This window comes from Callionymus lyra, chromosome 1, assembly GCF_982586985.1.
Source record: "Callionymus lyra chromosome 1, fCalLyr1.hap1.1, whole genome shotgun sequence".
In the NCBI taxonomy this organism is placed as follows: Eukaryota; Metazoa; Chordata; class Actinopteri; order Syngnathiformes; family Callionymidae; genus Callionymus; species Callionymus lyra.
The window spans coordinates 43,371,353-43,391,046 of record NC_141818.1 but is presented as its reverse complement, the minus strand read 5'-3'; the positions used below and the strand labels follow the sequence as shown (position 1 = coordinate 43,391,046).

The 19,694-nt window shown below is 35.7% G+C and overlaps 2 protein-coding genes across 2 annotated transcripts; both read left to right on the top strand.

Moving 5' to 3' along the window:
• Positions 1 to 259: 259 nt before the first annotated feature.
• LOC148089620 (claudin-4-like) lies at positions 260 to 3,402 on the top strand. Its single transcript, XM_087784719.1, has 2 exons — positions 260 to 308; positions 1,263 to 3,402. Exon 2 carries the CDS (start codon positions 1,354 to 1,356, stop codon positions 2,023 to 2,025), a length of 672 nt encoding a protein of 223 aa, XP_087640845.1. The 5' UTR covers positions 260 to 308; positions 1,263 to 1,353; the 3' UTR covers positions 2,026 to 3,402.
• Positions 3,403 to 4,004: 602 nt separating this feature from the next.
• Positions 4,005 to 16,544, top strand: slc25a10b (solute carrier family 25 member 10b). Its single transcript, XM_087808600.1, has 10 exons — positions 4,005 to 4,411; positions 9,768 to 9,887; positions 9,979 to 10,093; positions 12,189 to 12,279; positions 12,343 to 12,386; positions 12,452 to 12,522; positions 13,619 to 13,711; positions 13,774 to 13,851; positions 13,909 to 13,965; positions 15,138 to 16,544. The coding sequence occupies exons 1-10, from the start codon at positions 4,322 to 4,324 to the stop codon at positions 15,237 to 15,239; spliced, it is 861 nt and encodes a 286-aa protein (XP_087664726.1). The 5' UTR covers positions 4,005 to 4,321; the 3' UTR covers positions 15,240 to 16,544.
• The last annotated feature ends 3,150 nt before the right edge of the window (positions 16,545 to 19,694 follow it).

The window sequence follows — 19,694 nt, the reverse complement described above, 5'->3', positions numbered from 1 at the left end:
CTAAAAGTAACGTAAGAATAGTGAAAGCTAAGGTGAAAGACGTGTCAATAAACAAGTGTAACACAAATAAAAAACAACCATCACGCAAGAGTCTTCTACAGTTGGAATCGTCTACAACAAAGTGTCATTGTGTTATCATTTTTGGCATATCAATCTGTGTGTGTAAGTGTTTGTGTGTGTTTAGTATGCAGTTTTGCACGCTGCTGCCCGCCTACACAACAGCGTATGAGCTCACGACAACAAGCAGTCCTGTGATAGAGCTGCATACAACACAGACACACAACATCCATGGACGCGAGTGCTTTCTGGTGAGTGATACATATTTGTATATAAAACCAAATTATGAAACACAAAATGTGCATGTAAGGTTTATAATTAACTTTATTTGTGATTTATTTGTTTGATGACAAAGTAACTGCATTTCATCTACAGTATGTTCAAGAGACATTGTGATGAGGAGTAATATTTGAGGAAGTTGTATTGATTACGTTGTACATTTTAGAAATATTGAATCTTAAACAGATTTTAAGTATATATATTTTTTAAATTTAAGGATAAGGAAGTATTTAAGTATATTTTCAACATCAGGATCAATTTATTTAATTGTTCTGACGATCTTTGAAGCTTTTTAGTAAGTTTATTAAAGTAGAGCAGAAATGAAGTTATACGAATCTACCAATGAAACAAAATTGAACATGATTGACTTAAACAAACAAAAAGCTTATGCATATATACCAATAAACATGTATAAATAATATTATTATTACTGTAATTCATAATAATAATAATAGTAATAATAATTATGTTGACGTGCGATGACGTGTAGATCCAGTAGAGTAAGTGGGCTCGGAATTTGAGGTCTGCACTGTGAAACAGCGGCATCTAGTGGTGATTTTCTATCTCTATTATAAATAAATCAAATATACGTATTTGGGCCAAACATGTACTTGTTAATATCTTAATTGGTTACATTTTCAGTTTCCCTTTAGTCAACCAAATTTTCAATAAAGTTTAAGATGCTGTATTCAAATTACTTTTCAGTCGATGAAACACCAATAGTTTCCCAATTTAGTTTTGAATAAAACAAGTGCTGTTTGGAGAGATTAACTAATGAACTGAAATGAATGGATTAGATGACTATATTTTTTAAAACCTTAAAATATCTGAGAAAAGTTTTTATTTCATTTACATGTATTATTGTGGCACATTGAATTAGCCATATGTAACGTAAATCAACTGTAATTGACCCATCTCTTGTGCAGTGACCGCAGAAGTTGATCATCTGAAGCTTCACTCCACGCCTCATACTCAACCGTCCACTCAGAGTTGAAAACCTCCAGGGGAACGTCCTCCATGGCTTCCACGGGTCTCCAGATGATGGGCTTGGTGCTGGCCGTGCTCGGTTGGGTGTGCGGGGCGCTGGTGTGTGCGGCCCCTCTTTGGCGAGTGTCTGCGTTCGTCGGCGGCGAGCTGGTGATCGCTCAGGTTCTGTGGGAAGGACTTTGGATGAACTGCTTGTCTCAGACCACCGGCCACATCCAGTGCAAGAGCTACGACTCTACCCTGGCTCTGTCCACTTACGCCCAGGCCTCCCGCTGTCTAACCGTCCTCGCCCTGATGCTCTGTCTCCTGGCTCTCCTCTTTGGCGTGCTGGGGGCCAAATGCACCCACTGCATGGGGGCCGCTAAGCAGGCCATGAAGGCTCAGCTGGCCCGAATATCAGCGATTCTCTACATGGTGGCTGGATTTACCTACATGATACCGATCAGTTGGACCGCCTACGCCATCGTCAGGGACTTTTATGACCCGAACGTGGCCGCGCCGCTCAAGAGAGAGTTGGGCCCGGCCTTGTACCTGGGCTGGGCAGCCAGCGTGCTTCTCCTCCTAGGTGGCGCTCTTCTGTTTATAGGCTCCACACCAGCAGGGGGCAAAGCTCTCCCCGGATTTAGCAGAGTTGTCAAAGACAACCCAGGCTCAGCAGCAGCAACAGGAGACGTGAAGCCATCTGAGAAATCATTTGTGTAGTTTCCTTATGTTTGGTTTCCTCAAGACTGACATAAAATTATTGTTTTTCAATTAATAGATTCATCTTAATGCATGTTTTTCCACATATAACTGGTTCACGATGAGAAGGAATATGAGCACAAAACCTGCTGACACAAACAAAAACATCTTAAAAGTATAAGAATCGGTAGAAAAAGAGTTAAACAAAACAAGTATTTTGTCCAGTTGTTCAAGGAAATAGGTGGAACCAGCGAGACATTTTGAGACACGCATTCCCTTCAAAATAATTACATTATAATTAGTTAACTGATGTTTTATTTTTATTGTGATAGGTGGCATTTTTATAGAGAAGATCAATTGATATTTATTGTCCATTTAAGATATAAATTATACATTTATTGCAAACGGTGGAAATTAGAAAGCATAGGTTTATTTTTCAATTGGGAATTTCCAAAAAATTACAATTCAAATGAATAAACAGATTTCAATTTTTCATAGAGCAGATCAAGCAATATGCCTCCAATTGATATTAGAATTCAAAAAGTATTTCCAAAAAACAAGTATTGGAAATATAATATAATTTGATATTGGAAATTATAAGATTGTTTTTTCATTGTATATACAAAGATAAATTGTCCGGGTTGTTACATTTCAGATCAGAACGACTGCAACTAGCATTGTTGTCGACTAGCTTAGTAACCAACAAGTAAAACATGTTAAAAAACACAACCTTCTGAAAAAAAAAAGTTTGTCCCTTTATGTTACAGTTGATATATATCATAACATCATTGATTTATAAAACAGTCTTTTGTTGAATAACAATGATGGACTGATAATTTCCTATAGTTGTGGGTGTTGACATGGATTGTGGGGGGAATAATCTCTGTTTACATGTTTATTAATGCGTGTCATTTACTTCTGGCAAATTCCATTGTGTGTGTGTGTGCGTGTGTGTGTATATAGGAGGTCTGTGTACTGAAGGACACAATGTGGTGACCGCCAATATGTGTTCTTGTGGATTATTTATTTATTCATCAACTCATTAACACGTGTGTGATTAATTTATTAAGCTCGACTTAATAACATTTGTAAATAAGAAGCTTCAGTTGTATATTCTCCCTTTGCTGTGTTGTTTCAACATGTTTTTTTTTTTCTAAAAAGTTAATATTTATTTAATAAAGTTCTTCTGACATTTATTAATGGTTTATCATCCATTATTGTTTGTTTTTCTTAATATAATCCAAGTTACTTTTCACATTTCGTTGACCTGTGTTACCATGGACCTTTAGACATAACTGGAATATTTTATGATCTACTTTTGTTTATTTATTTGTAACTGTTTTGCAGTTATTTCTATAATTTTTTTTAACCCTGGAAAACAATGATTGTGTTGTTATATGTGTTTGTCTGTGTCCTTTTTCAAGTTTGAAAAACAATAAACATAGTATTAAGTTATTAAACTAACAATCTCTAGTAAAATTGTGAAATAAATACATTAAAACAATGTAATTAATAATGTAAACCTTCAGTGCGATAGGCAGAAAGGCGCTTTTAAATTAAAATGTATTATTTTTATTATTTAAGTTTAAGTCTCCAACAGAGGGCGATCGCAACAGCTTAACAAAAAAAAGTTTGAATACAAATAAACGTGTAAATAACAATAAAACAACCGCACTCGCTGCAGAAGTATATTAATGTGTTTTTTCTTTGAACGAATAATGGTTAAAATTGCTAAACTAAAAATAATAATCATGTAATGGACCAAGATTCCCAACATACATTTGTTTATATTTTACTTATAAAACCTAGGAATATATAAAATAGTAAATAGTAACACATATACTCGTTTTCGAACTTTGAATTAAAATTATTGTTTAAAAAAAGGTACTTAAGACACATCGGTGTTACAGTTAGAAATGTCCGGGTCTTCTTAAAGACACAGCGCGCTCTTCCGGTCTGCCCAGCCTTACGGATGCGTGGAAATAATCTCGTGTCTCTTTAAGTGCAACGTGCGGGGATTCCAGTGGAGGACGTGCAGTGTCCGTGGGGTCGCGGTTAGCCTGCTTTCTGTAGCCCCGAGACGACCTTTGGATCTGGGGCAGGACGGGCAGCTCCTCCGTGCACGCCGACAATTGGCTGATCTAGTTTCTGTTGACGGAGACGCGCGTTCACGTGAGCACGCACACATGATATGGCGAGGAGGGGTGTCGCGCGCACAGCAGCTGGAGCACAAAGTCCCAGGTCCGGATCCAGAGTTGCCCACTAGCCAGGCGAGTTCAGTTCAGTGCAGGGAGGAAGGAGCCGCTGGAAAGGAGCCATGACTGAGAAACGGATGTCGCGCTGGTACTTCGGGGGTCTGGCGTCGTGCGGAGCCGCTTGCTGCACTCATCCTCTGGACCTGGTGAAGGTGAGCCGGGCCTGTGCAGCTGCAGACGCTCTTCTGGCTCTGAGTCCGTGTGCAACTGTAGTTTCTGCGACACACTTGTGTGAACATGTGTGAACATGTGTGAACATGTGTGAACATGTGTGAACATGTGTGCACAACCATATCTCACAATTACTCTCTTAGAAGTTTCTCTCTTCACGATCAATATCCACAAATATGTGGAAGTATATCGATGCCATCGAAGGTCGAAGAGTTGATTTTAATATTTTTAATATTGAATTTAAGAGGCTACTAAAGAAAATGTAATTAGATTGTTTTACTTCAAGTGTCCAACTCGGTGTAGAAAATATATAATTTAAAAAATATTTATTGAAAAAATATGAATCTAACATGTTTCATATTGAATTTAAGAGGCTACTAAAGAAAATGTATTTAGATGGTTTTGCTTCAAGTGTCAAACTCACTGTATAGATATATAATTAAAAAAAATATTTATGGAAAGAATATGAATTTAACATGTTTAATATTGAATTTAAGAGGCTACTAAAGAAAATGTATTTACATTGTTTTGCTTAGATTTGTTTGGATTGTTTTGCTTCAAGTGTCCAACTCGGTGTAGAAAATATATAATTTAAAAAATGTTTATTTAAAAAATAATGATAATTTCTGCAACAACCTCCTCTTCATCCAGGGTCTCCTTTCAATATACACTATTAAATTAATAAGTAAAAAGGAAATAAACAGATAATATTGAAATCATTGAATTCAATTGTAAAAAGTAGTCAATAAAAATGTCAACAATTTAAATTCAACCATTCCGATGTCGCTGATATACTTCCATAAAAATGATTCTTCTTAAAGTGGGATTTGTAAAATCCCTAAACCTGTTCCTGAGTCTACCTGGACTGGTCTGGTAAATATTTAATTGGTGACATCTCAATGACGTCCAACGACATAAGCTGTTGGTTACATTTATCTTTCCTGCTCTACGGTGGTTTCGATGCACTAATGTGTGTCATTGAAGTACAATCGACTCTTAAATGAACAGATTTCAACATTCGGTTTATTCAAAAACTACATGTAGGACAGAGAACTGCAGCTTTACACTCATGTGTCATTATTGAAGGGATTTGTGTGTTTTAAAGAAAAGGTGGAAAATGAGACTTTCATGAACGTAATGATGTGCAGCTGTGGTTGTGAGTTCACTGAGAGGGAGTGAGACTAAATTTACGTTATATTTTTGATCTAAAAAGCTTGTTTGTCAGTGTCGCTCAGAACCATAACATACAGAATAAAGAAATACAAAGATTTAAAGTAGTACATTCTGGGTTTGATTTATAAATCCTTTGTTTTAGAGTCATTTTAATTGAATAAAGTATAAACACTAAATTGTATATATACACATGTATTTCATTTACAAACTTATTATGATGTTTATTTACTTCCAGATGTTGAAAATGTAATTTATCTTTCAGAAAATGGACAAAAATATTTGTTTGTCTAAAGCACATCTGTTTAACATTAGTCCAGCCCTAAAACCTGAATAAACGCATGCTTTACAAATGAACTTGCAGGACGGTCGCATGACTGAACGTCCCTCACAGTTTAATCTAAAGTTAATCAAAAATTTGACAGGATAATGAAACGGTCAATTTACTGATCTAAAACCTGAGTCTCTTCAGACGTGGTGTGTGTCCATGTGTTTGTCATTTTTTTGTCGTCACTTCAGTCCGTTTCCTGATTCTATCAGTGCCAGAACCACATGACCCGAATCATGACAGCTGGCAATCAGGAAGTCATGTGGACTGTTAAGAAGTAGTCAGCACATGCTTTACTTTTGCTTTAGGAGAACATTTTTGTAAAAAAAAACAACTAAAAAACTGGATTTTATAGCGAATAAATAATTCAGATTTCATGCCAAATGAGTTGTAGTATAATTTGATAAATACTAGAGATCTGAAGCATGAAGTCCCTTTTTAAAATGCAGTTTTTCACAATGAATACTTTGTTCATATCATGAGACCAGCAAGACATTGTTGCATGGAATAATACACAATAGTGGTGTGTATCGGAAAGAAACTGGCGATACGAACAAGGGCAACGATGCAGTGTATTGCGGTACAGTTGGAACAACGATATATCGGGTTCTGTTACATGTTTAACTTCAACTTACTGGATTCAAACAGATGAATTTATATTTGTATTTCAAAAGAGTAAATATTTGCGTGGTAATTGTTCATTAAAAAAAATTGATATGGTGCTGTTGAATATTGTTACGGTATCATGAAAAAATTTTGCAATACTGAAGTGTAGCGATATTTTTTTTTTACACCTAATGTTAGGGCTGGGTGTAGGACTTTTGAGGCACCGGCCGAAATGTTTGGGTAATGCAGAGTATTAACAATAAAACAATCCTTATCTTTTCGGTGACAAGTTTTGGTGCCGACACGTGATGTTTTTTATCGAGCGATACGCAGCCTTCTCTAAAGTGTATACTTACTATTGTTTCTTCTAGAATTGTGCAGATTGCTTTGACTTCCTCTCACCAAATAGTAAATGATCTTTTATCAGTTATTTGCTTCAATATACTTCCAATGTTGGTTAAACATTCCCACCGTCTGATAGATGATTAACATTAAGAAACGACTTCCATCAGTTTCTGAGACCTGGAATCTGAGAGTCTTTTAAATTAAACACCTCAACGGTGAGAATAGTTTTGAAAACGTAAGTGTTTAAAACAAATTCATCATTAATGGACTTGAAAGTCTAAGCCCTCAAAATTAAATTGTAAACGAATGTTTGTCTATACCTAAACAATATTTATATCATTTTTGTCTTTAACTAAAATTCTTATTTTGCCTACATTCTTAAGTAAAATGTTGAATAGGTTTTGGATTGGGAGTATAGATAGAACTTTATTCTATCTATTGGGAGTATAGATAGAGCTTTATTCTATCTATTGGGAGTATAGATAGAACTTTATTCTATCTATTGGGAGTATAGATAGAACTTTATTCTATCTATTGGGAGTATAGACAGAACTTCATTCTATCTATTGGAAGTTTAGATAGAATAAAGTTCTATCTATTGGGAGTATAGATAGAACTTTATTCTATCTATTGGGAGTATAGATGGAACTTTATTCTATCTATTGGGAGTATAGATAGAGCTTTATTCTATCTATTGGGAGTATAGATGGAACTTTATTCTATCTATTGGGAGTATAGATAGAACTTCATTCGATCTATTGGAAGTTTAGATAGAATAAAGTTCTATCTATTGGGAGTATAGATAGTACTTTATTGTATCTATTGGGAGTATAGATAGAGCTTTATTCTATCTATTGGGAGTATAGATGGAACTTTATTCTATCTATTGGGAGTATAGATAGAACTTCATTCTATCTATTGGAAGTTTAGATAGAATAAAGTTCTATCTATTGGGAGTATAGATAGAACTTTATTCTATCTATAGGGAGTTTAGATAGAATAAAGTTCTATCTATTGGGAGTATAGATGGAACTTTATTCTATCTATTGGGAGTATAGATAGAGCTTTATTCTATCTATTGGGAGTATAGATATAACTTTATTCTATCTATAGGGAGTTTAGATAGAATAAAGTTCTATCTATTGGGAGTATAGATGGAACTTTATTCTATCTATTGGGAGTATAGATGGAGCTTTATTCTATCTATTGGGAGTATGCCGGGAGAGTCAGTGTTTGAACTATATATATATATATATATATATATATATATATATATATATGTGGCTCGTCAAACTGTCACTCTTTGTCAAAATACTTTCCTATAAAGGTCAATCAATGACATAACTCTGGAAAGTCGTGTTTCTGTGAGTGTTTTACACCTCAATATGGAATAAATCATTATCCCATTGTCTCTGGTCAGAGTGTAAAGTTTATTTAATAACTGTCGGGCAGTGATTCAGCACTTTTTAAGGAGTCGTTTGACGCCAGAACAAAAGTAATGGTTGCAGCAGGACTGCCTTGTGTCCTTCCAGCTGAACAGTTGAGCTGTATAAATACCAGTGAGTGTTGACGTGTTGGGACTAACTGCTGTTGTGCGTAGAACTTATTGCCAAACAGTTGCTTATCTCCCATCCCCCGGTGAGAAAATCCCAAACTTAAACAGAGTTGATCTCTAGAACTTTTATTGGTCTTTGACAGACAAAGTAAACTTACAATGAGTTATTAGTTAGTTAACAGAAGGTTATCCAAATACTATACGTTTTTCCCACTATATCCTACTAAATATAACAAACATTCTTTTTTATATATATATATATATATATATATTTAAATGTTGTGTATTTCTGACCTGTGTGGCAACATTGATTGTTATAAGCTTACATTTGCACGCAGCATAAATTAGCGTTTCTTTCTTAGCATGTAGTTGAGTTTCAATACAATTTTTTTTAATATAAAATAAAAGCGATTCTTCTGTAAAACATTGCTCTAAACAAGTTTTCTTAGTAACACACTTTCTGCATTGTCGAGGTTAATTTGGGATATTTATTTATATGTATATATAAATGGGAAGCATTTAAAAGGAGGTCAAAGGTCACATTAAATGAATCTCTGACCACTGTGTCAAGGCTCACACATGCATGAAGGTAAATATGTTGCAACCATTCTACACATGTGCACATGCGTCGGTCCCTGAGTTACATCAAGAGTCTGAGAGAGACTTTTTTTCCATCATCAACTTTCATTCTGACACGGAAGCTTCCTTTGATGACAGACTTTTATTTTGAAATCGGGAGAGCAGAAAATTGAGCAACTTAAATATTTATTTTAAATGTATTATTTTTGTAGAATTTTCTGTCAAAAGAAAAAAAGAAAAAATATATAAATGCAACAAAACAAAAGTATTTTCAGGTCTGGGTCACAAAGAACGACAAACAAATGACCAGGAATGGAAATAAAGTAAAGCAATGAGTAAAAATAAAAGTTAAATAATCAACTGTTTTGAATTGTGACGCAGGAATATTAAATGATGATACATAATTACGTAATAAAAATGAGTTGTCGGACTTAATTAGTACTCATTCTGGTAGTTATTCTGGTATATTTTTTTCCTCACTTGTGCAATATATGTTTTTATTTATACTTTTTAAATAATCTCTGTGATGTTACCCACTTTTAGAAGAATAAAGATAATCTTGTAGAAAATATTTCATGTCTAAAATGTCAATCGATCACAGTCTATACCAGGAAATTAAAAAAAATTACCAAATTAAAAACACAGCAGAATATCGCACTCATCCTAATCATTAAGAAAATAACCCTGGAAATACTTTTCCTACTTTTCATGAACGTCTTTGAATGTTTATTAACCGACAGATTTGTGACTTCAGGTCCACCTGCAGACGCAGCAGGAGGTGAAGATGAGGATGGTGGGCATGGCTGTCCACGTGGTGAAGAGTGACGGAGTTCTGGCTCTTTACAATGGACTGTCGGCTTCTCTGTGTCGACAGGTAGACACGTTTGAGTGTGGATCGTCTTTTCAAGACACAACCTCGTCTGAAAGCGTCTTCTAAACGATCGCTCTTTCATCATTTCTTCCAGATGTCTTATTCCCTGACCAGGTTTGCCATCTATGAGACGGTGAGGGACATGATGGGAAGCGCGAATCAGGGTCCGATGCCGTTTTACCAGAAGGTCTTGCTCGGCACACTCGGAGGTGAGTGGAAGAAAAATTGGATAATTCTACATTTTTCGGCAACAAGATTCAGGTTCAGTTAATGATGGAGAAAAACCGTTGCTGTGTCTCAAATCGCATACTACTCTTTGTATACTAGAAGTTAGTATGCATCAGTATAGTGTACATACTAACTAGTACGCAAATTCTCCACAGATAGTATGTCTCAAATGAAACTCTGCTGCTACACACTAACCGGAAATCACATGACAGCTTCTTCTTCTACTACTATTTAACAATGGTTTAAACCAGCTGTTTGAACGCTATCGCCACCTGCTGGCAGCACGTTTTGCAACTTTGGAAAAAGAAATAAAGAAAAAATATGAGCATCGAATATTTGCGAGATATTTAAGCTTGTATCAGCACCGAAGAAGTGTCATCCTTCTAATGCTGCTGAAAATACACCTGTAAGTATATGAATATATATGAATATATATATATGATGTAACTTCCATTTACAACGTTATTAAGATGGTGGCTGTTTAGGGTGGTTAGTGTCCATCGAACCATGCTCAGCTTTGTTGGCTAAATTTCGCATACTAAGAATTGAGACGCACTAACGCACTAAAAATACTAACTTTGAGTACGCAAGTATGCGATTTGAGACACAGCACGTGTCTTTTCTCGATCCTGATCTTTGGCAGATTTCAAATATCAAAGTGTTTTATTAATCATAGAGCATAAGAAAGCATTAGAGCCAAAGAATCTTGGATTCCGAGTTCGACTCAAACGGAGAGTTTGGCTGAACTTCTGTGAAATTCCTCCAGATTACGCAACAGGTTTTGTCTCCACATGTGGCTCCGGATTTCTTCAGGCGTCTCCTCCCGTCCATGCTGTGAGACACACAGCCTCTGGAACATAATAATTTCCCACCGAAGAGTGAATCCCTTAGTACTATCTTTTTTTTATTGAATTTATATTTTGCTTTTTACAAGATTTACCAAAATATTTAATGTTTTCGTTTCTTAATAAATGTCCCAAACTATATATTAGAAAGTAGGAGTTTGTGTGCAAAGGTACGATGTATCATGATATATAATGATATATAATGATAGTGTAGTAACAAGGATATATCATGATATATATGCTTGTTACTACACTATGACTATATGTGAAGTATTGTGGAGTACTTGACTCTGGTGTTGTGATAGTGTAGTAACAAGTATATATGTGTAGTATTGTCCAGTACTTGACCCTGGTGTTGTGATAGTGTAGTAACAAGTATATATGTGTAGTATTGTCCAGTACTTGACTCTGGTGTTGTGATAGTGTAGTAACAAATATATGTGTAGTATTGTCCAGTAATTGACTCTGGTGTTGTGATAGTGTAGTAACAAGGATATGTGTGTAGTATTGTCCAGTACTTGACTCTGGTGTTGTAGTATTTACAGACCACATGACTCTTGACGAAGTCATAACTGCTTTCATTTGTTTTCAAACCAAAATATGTCCAAACATCAGCTTTAAAAGCTGCTGGACTCGCTGTATCCTCTCGTCCTCAGTAATCACCAGGTTCTCATGTTCCTTTAGCTGTGCTGCCATTTGCCTGTAGTTTATTTGTGAGACAAAATGCCCTGAATATTTGCATGTTGATTGATAAAATGATTGATAAAAAAAAAAGTTGAATCTATACACGCATTGTTTTATATACAAACAATAGAATAACTACAAGAAAAATACAATTTGAAAGCCCAATAAATAGGAAATCAAATTCATTTTTGATGTTTTTCTTACACCCCAGTACAAAGAATAGTTGTTTTATTGGGGATTTTCATTAAATTAACTGTGTGGTGGTATGGTTACACTTAAAAGACACCGTAGAATAACCAAAAAAGCAAAGGAAAAAGCTGTATAGAATTGTGTAGGATCTTGCCTGCTTGAGACCCTGGCTCCTAAAAGGGGAAAGAGACGTTGTCTGTGATGTAACTGAAAGAAACGTTGTTTTTTTTTTAAGTGTTCGGGGTGAAACTGTGAGTGCTGCGGTTGTCTGTCATGTTGAGTGTTGTCGTCATTGTGTGCTCCTGACGTGTGGTACACAAACCAGCCAACTGTGCTAATTCAAACTCTCCATCAACAGGCGTTACGGGCGGATTTGTGGGCACACCCGCCGACTTGGTGAACGTCAGGATGCAGAACGACATGAAACTTCCTCCAGAGCTCCGGAGAAAGTGAGTGACGGTCGAGCATCTCAAAGGATACATTTAAAAAAAAAATGTTTTTTATCTTCACAGTTACAAACATGCGGTCGACGGCCTGGTCAGAGTGTTCAGAGAAGGTAAACGCTCGCTTTCTGAACTCGCCTTCCTGTCCCACGTGTCTGACCCTTGTTGTCCTCGACAGAGGGTCTGCGGAGACTCTTCTCCGGGGCCTCCATGGCCTCCAGCAGAGGGGCCATGGTCACCATCGGTCAGGCAAGTCACATGACTCGGCTTTGTTGAGTCGCCCTGCACGTGTAACGAGTTTTCTTACAGAACCTGTTTACAGCTAACAATAACTTTTGTTTGTGAATAAACAATGGATTCTACGCAGTCGTGTTGAGACAACAAGTTTAGAGAGAATGACTTGAACCACTCTAATCTGGTTAAAAAGTTGTTTTTTAAAATATTTTTCTCCAGTTGAATTTCATTACCGATACCTTTACTAAAGAGTAATAAGATTTGTATTATGCATTTCATTTTGAGTTAAATGATGAATAAATAAATAAAGGTGTATATAATTCCAGCAAAAATCTGATTTAGTAAAAAAAGGTAATTTTTTAAAAATTATATTCTTCACCTACTTGTTAAAATGACTTCTAAAGCGAACGGTTCACGTTTTCTTCATCTACTCTATAACTTACGCTATAATATTTGGCGCCACCTAGTGCCTAAACTGAATTACTGCAGTTAAGATCATGAAACCCGGCATTGAGTTTATTTGGTTCATTAATTGGATTTAGTCATTACAGTTCTTTTCTTTTCTTTAGAGTGTTCTTTTTCTCAAATATGGGAAGAGATACAAGTCAGTCCACCCATCTATGTATAAAAGGAAAAATAATTAATTAAAAAAATATTAAATTATATGTATAAACTCACATATAAATTCAAGAACATGTTCTGTATATGTAAAATGTTAGATAAATGTTTTATTTACATATTTATGAATTATTGGAATAAAAATCTGTGTAGAAATTTGTATTAATCGTTCATTCTGAATTTCTTTAAATATAATTAATTTTAATTGTTCTATAATACAATTGAATGCTTAATTCAATTGTTAAATTGAATTAAGCATTCAATCATAGATTTTACCTTTCAATATATAAATCTTTCATAAAATTGTTAAAAAAAAGAAAAAAGCAAAAGAACCACAACATTTTAATCAAAATATGTTATTTCTTAATGTTTAAAAATGTAAAATTCAATATTCTAATGACAATGTTTCAGTTTATCATGGAGAGAGCGGCTCCAATAATTTGAGATCATGATTATTTGTGCAAATAATCCAACAAACTGTCTCGTGCTACAGCTGGCCTGTTACGACCAGGCCAAGCAGCTGGTTCTGGGGACCGGACTGATGGGCGACACCATCTTCACACACTTCCTCTCCAGCTTCATCGCTGTAAGTAGCACGAGCGACATCACCGGTCGGTCTTTCCAGAAGCTTTAACGCTGTCACTGCAGGGAGGCTGCGCCACGTTCCTGTGTCAGCCGCTGGACGTGGTCAAGACCAGACTCATGAACTCGAAGGGAGAATACACGGTAAGAACATTTTCTTCGTCCTCGTCTCCACCTGTTTCTGACGCGTGTTTTCTTCAGGGCGTCCGACACTGCTTGAGAGAAACCGCTAAGTTGGGCCCAATGGCGTTCTACAAGGTTGGAAACCACACACAGTTATCAAGAGCGAAGGATGGGTTAGCTCACAGGAAGCAACTGGATCATAGTTTGATTAGTGTATTTATAAACTTTTTTATCTGAGACCTATTTATTTTGAGCATGAAATAAGTTAAAAAAAAAAAAAAAAGCTTTAGCTATTTTAATAGTTGGTGCAGGGGGAAAAAATACTGTATGAAAAAATATAGTGAAGCTAGAAACATGGATAATGTAACTACCAACGCTTCAATTAACATTTTTTTCATACTTTAATAATAATAAACAATTAAATTAAACAATAAATAATTAAACAATTTCAATAAAAAAAAAAAAAAAAAAAATTCAATAAAGTTTTACCTTACCTTACCTTAATAATTAAAGTATAAGCATAATTTAGATCCATTTTTACTCTGTTCAACACTAAACTCTCTGCTCTCACGCGTCAGTGAGCGCCACCCAGTGGCCAGTTAAAGAAATGTTTAGCTTTGTATCACTCTTTGAACAAAAAATCTCTAGCTCTAATGTCATAAAATATAACTTGTTTGATAATATATCAGTGCCATGAAAGTATTAGTTAAAATTAGGCAACTTTTTATTGAATATTTATCTTGTTGTTGTTAAGCATAAAGTTATGTTTTTGTGTTAATTGAATTAAAATATTGAGTATTTTCAAAATAAAGGTATTTTTTACACAAAGTTAAATAGTCTAATAATTGTAATAAAGATAAATGCAGTGGTTTGATAGTGACACCAGACGATACCAAAAGAGTACTTGAGGAAACTTTCTGTCAATCATGAAACGCACATGATGATCATGTGACGTTGAAGGCAGATTCCAAAGCAATGTTACTGTCTGGTGACACTAAATATCCATTGTTTAAATCAATCAAATTCACCAATTTCTAATCCATAGCCTTTTAAATTCAATACAAAAATGTTGGTATTATAAATGATTGGAATTACAATATCAAACTATATGTGTTAACATTTTTTAATTGATTTAGAAAATATTAAAAACATTTTAATAAGTGATAAATAATAATTATATTTCAACCTTACTATATAGAAATGATTGAATTGAATTATTCACTGACACTGATCTTCGGCCGGTCGTTGTTTCCTGTGCTCAATTGGAGGTTGATCAATACGTGTTTTTTCTTTCTTTCTTTTTCCAGGGTCTCGTCCCGGCTGGTATCCGTCTGATTCCTCACACGATTCTCACCTTCATCTTCCTCGAACAGCTCAAAACTCACTTCGGCATTCGGATCGTCTCCTGATCGCTTTTAAGAAAGAAGGAAAAAAGAAGGGAAGAGGAAAAAGTATCGTGCCGTTTTACCAAACGTGTGCCTGTACTCCTTTTTGCTCTACCTCCTGTAATCTTAAATTAACTCGTCATTAGATTATTTTCACTTTAAAAGTTTGTGCTAGAGATCATGTTTTAAGGAATATAGTAGCTCATAGATGAATTAATGTAGATTTTCACTTTAACAAAAACACTTTTATTTGTATGTAGGACGCAAAATCAGATGCGTTTTAATGAATCAACGGTGACCTGAACAAGAGTTGAAAGTTTTTTTGTTTTTTTTCATCGGTTTTGCTTCATTTATCCAGACCAATGCTTATGCAAATGGAGGAAAAACAACTTTCAAAAGAGCTGTACTTTTGTGATGCGTCATTCCTGTCATCGACCAAATGCTACACTATGAGTAGATTAGAGAGTATTTAACAAGGTAGTTCTTGATTTAGCAAGAAAATGTAACATTTTCATTCAGTCGTCCAAATGTGTTCTTCCGACGAATCATCGTATTTTTATTTTTAAGGTTCGCTTCCGTTTGTGTCAAGGGTTGTGTTGATATTCCAACCCAACACACGTGAGGAGATAACTTGATTAAAAGGGTTATTATTATTATTATTAAAGACAGATTCATTCGTCTATCTTAAACTCACTCCAGAGAGGAATGTTAAAAGAATCAAAAACTAATTTGTCGAAATAAATCAATATATTTAGCAATAAATCTGGTAAAGTCTTTAGAAATCTGACTTAAAATCTTTTTTTTCCCACTGAATATTTCCCTAAAATGTAGGTTTTTTTAGTTTTTTTTTAACTTCATTCCATTCAATTCATCATCTGGTCAAGAGGACCAATCTGTTTCTTTTTTTTTTCTTTGGCAGAAAACGATGTCTCTTATAAACGTATCCTGTAAACATCAGCCTGAGACACTTCTTAAACTCTACTTTGGGGCTGCAACTCATTCTGTGACGTCATAATGTGAAATGACCAAGTTAATCCTCTTCTTACTTCAGTTATTGTGAAAGAACAACCGCAAACGAATGCCTTGACACATCCTGTTGCCTTCTGGTGTCTGCCCGATAGGAGGCAGTGTAGCAGTGCGCTCCTATCAGTTGCGTCTGCGATCATTGTTTTTGACGCAAAAACACATGTTTGCGTTGAACGATTCCTTTTAAATGTGAACTTGAATAACTCGCAAATCCTAGAAAACCATTGTAACTGGAAATGTCACGTGGTTTTTAAGAATAATCTATTTTTAAGAATTATTTTGAAATTAAAGTGACTAATAACACGTGTGTGTTTTTTCATTGAGATGGTTCTGATACACTGATGGACCACTGACCAATGCATCCCTTCCACCGTGACGGCGACGGTTCGTCCTCGTGGAAGAAGGACACAGTTTAATGCTCCAGTGGTGCTAATAACATCTTCTCCAGGTCGTCTCGTGTTAATGTGATGATCGTCTTCAACGATGACAAACTACTACAAATGTTTCCTCGTTTGAATGAACCCAACTTTATGAGTTCAATCCATCTCACGCCGAGCGTTAATGTACGATAGAATAGACGCTCGTCTGTTCCGTCGCCACTGTTATGAGATGTCTCTTCGGTATTTATCAAAGCAATTGGGTTTATTTTTAATGAAGCACTTAACAAGGGAAGAGCTCCATATTTTACAAATCCTAAGACAAAAGTATGATTTCCTGGACAAAATCTTTGGATTGTTGTAGGGCACCTAATGTGCAGATTTAAGTGTGACTTAAATATTTCTAGGACCTCTATTATACTTATCAGTTTCTTTTTGCACAAAACTCTCATTTAATAAAGATATTTACATTAGAAAATAGGCTTAAGCCCCGCCCACTTAAAATGCGTTGTTTTGGCAGAGAAGAAGTCTCGTCCAAGCAGCCACGCCCACTCTGCTCTGATTGGTCACAAAAACACCAAGGACTCGCATAAATTGCAAACTCACCCCTAAAACTCCCGTTTTGTACATTAAAAACGAATAATAAAAATAAGGTTTGCTACTTTATGTACACATTACAAAAACACCTAAAGGCAGAAGTAACTCTCACCATGTTTACATAAATATTTATTTTGTTTATAAACATGTAGGTATTTAACTGATTTAGGGCTTCTAGGGGAGGACATTTTCACCAGAGTGACGTCAGAATGTATAATTTAAACCGTAATCTTGTTTTGCGAGATTTCAGACGCAAACTTTATTAAGTAATAACTTCAAAACAGAGCAACGTCATGATGAATGAACGACTGCATGATGAAGACTTCAACATTTGCAAGATGTGAATAAGTCGGGAGAGTTGGCTTTTCACCCTTGCCCCCATTAAAGGTGCCCTTTAATGTGTTTACTTTTTTACTTCCTAGCAAAACTTTCGGAAGCACAAACAGTTGATTGAAGTAGAGGTTTGTTTTTTCAGGGGTTAAAGGTCGTATTGAAGCTCCAGACGAATCCTGGCTGCACATTAACCTCCATGGTTGGACTCACTTCGCTGCAGCCAGCTGGAGAATTAGCGGATCATGGAGGCTTCCGTCCATGGAAGAGAAATGCTCAAGACAGGCTGGTAGAACAAAAACACTAGAACACCAGTGACTCTATTGTATCATCAGTGTGTGTCTGTTGTTGTGATATGTGACTCTATTGTATCACCAGTGTGTGTCTGTTGTTGTGATCTGTGACTCTATTGTATCATCAGTGTGTGTCTGTTGTTGTGATCTGTGACTCTATTGTATCATCAGTGTGTGTCTGTTGTTGTGATTTGTGACTCTATTGTATCATCAGTGTGTGTCTGTTGTTGTGATCTTTGACTCTATTGTATCACCAGTGTGTGTCTGTTGTTGTGATCTGTGACTCTATTGTATCATCAGTGTGTGTCTGTTGTTGTGATCTGTGACTCTATTGTATCATCAGTGTGTGTCTGTTGTTGTGATGTGTGACTCTATTGTATCATCAGTGTGTGTCTGTTGTTGTGATCTGTGACTCTATTGTATCATCAGTGTGTGTGTTGTTGTGATATGTGACTCTATTGTATCATCAGTGTGTGTCTGTTGTTGTGATCTGTGACTCTATTGTATCATCAGTGTGTGTCTGTTGTTGTGATGTGTGACTCTATTGTATCATCAGTGTGTGTCTGTTGTTGTGATCTGTGACTCTATTGTATCATCAGTGTGTGTCTGTTGTTGTGATCTGTGACTCTATTGTATCATCAGTGTGTGTCTGTTGTTGTGATGTGTGACTCTATTGTATCATCAGTGTGTGTTTGCACAAAACTCTGTTTTCATTGAAATATTGACATTAGAAAATGATCTTAAGCTCCGCCCACTGAAAAAACATTGTTTTTCTGGAGATGAAATCTTGTTGACCATAACCACACCCACTCTGTTGTGATTGGTCAAACATGGAGATTTGTAAGTAAGTAAGTAAAGTAATGGTTATTTGATCTTACTAGACCAGGGTCACAAAGCGCTTAAACAATCGAAAACAATACACCGTTAAAATAAATACTTTTAAAGATCAAGACACATAAGACAAACACAAGAGTCCCAGAAAATCATGGAAAAACACAAATAAAAGTGTTTTCAGATGTTTCTTGAAGGAGTCAGTAGATCATCAAACACAAAGATCGTTCCAAAGCTTAGGAGCAACAGTCTGGAAGGATTTCTCTCCTCTGGTCCTGAAGCGTGTTCAGGAACCATCAGTAGATTCTGATCCACAGACCTCAGAGCCCGAGCTGGGGTGTAAGTCCGGATCAGATCACTGATAGATGGTCTGACCATGAATAGATCTGAAAGTAAGAACCAGAATTTTAAAGTTGACCCTGAAAGAAACTGACAGCCAGTGTAGAGTTTTAAGGATCGGATAAATGTGAGTTCTTCTACTAGAGCGTGCATTGTCTCCACCTCCAAGGGACTCGTCGTATAAACAAAGCCTGATTACAGCTGAAGGAGGAGTGAAGTCATTATTATGTTATAATGGACTCTCGTCACCTCTCGTTCGTCCAGATTTCAGAGAAACTTTATAAAGAAAAATGGTCATGATGAGAGACTTACTGCATCTTGGAGAGGAAGACTTCAACATTTCAAGTCAGGAGAGTTTTCCCGTCAGTGGATCTTTAATGAGAGTTAACCCATGTTAACTAATGTTTCTCGCATTGGACATAGAATTTGAAGACTCATGTCGACTAATGTTGAATACTTTTAGAGTAATCGGTTCCTTTTTTTGAGTTATAGTCAAAAATGTTTTTTCATTTTAATGTAGTGACTGGAGCTCAGTTGTCTTCGTCTTCATCTTCATCCAAAAAGACACTTGAAAACATCCAAATACCTTCAGGCTGCTGGTCTGTGACGTCCATCTTGGATTAAAGCTCCACTTGAGAAGAATTGTTCCCAATAATACAAATGATTATATTATTATAATATAATAA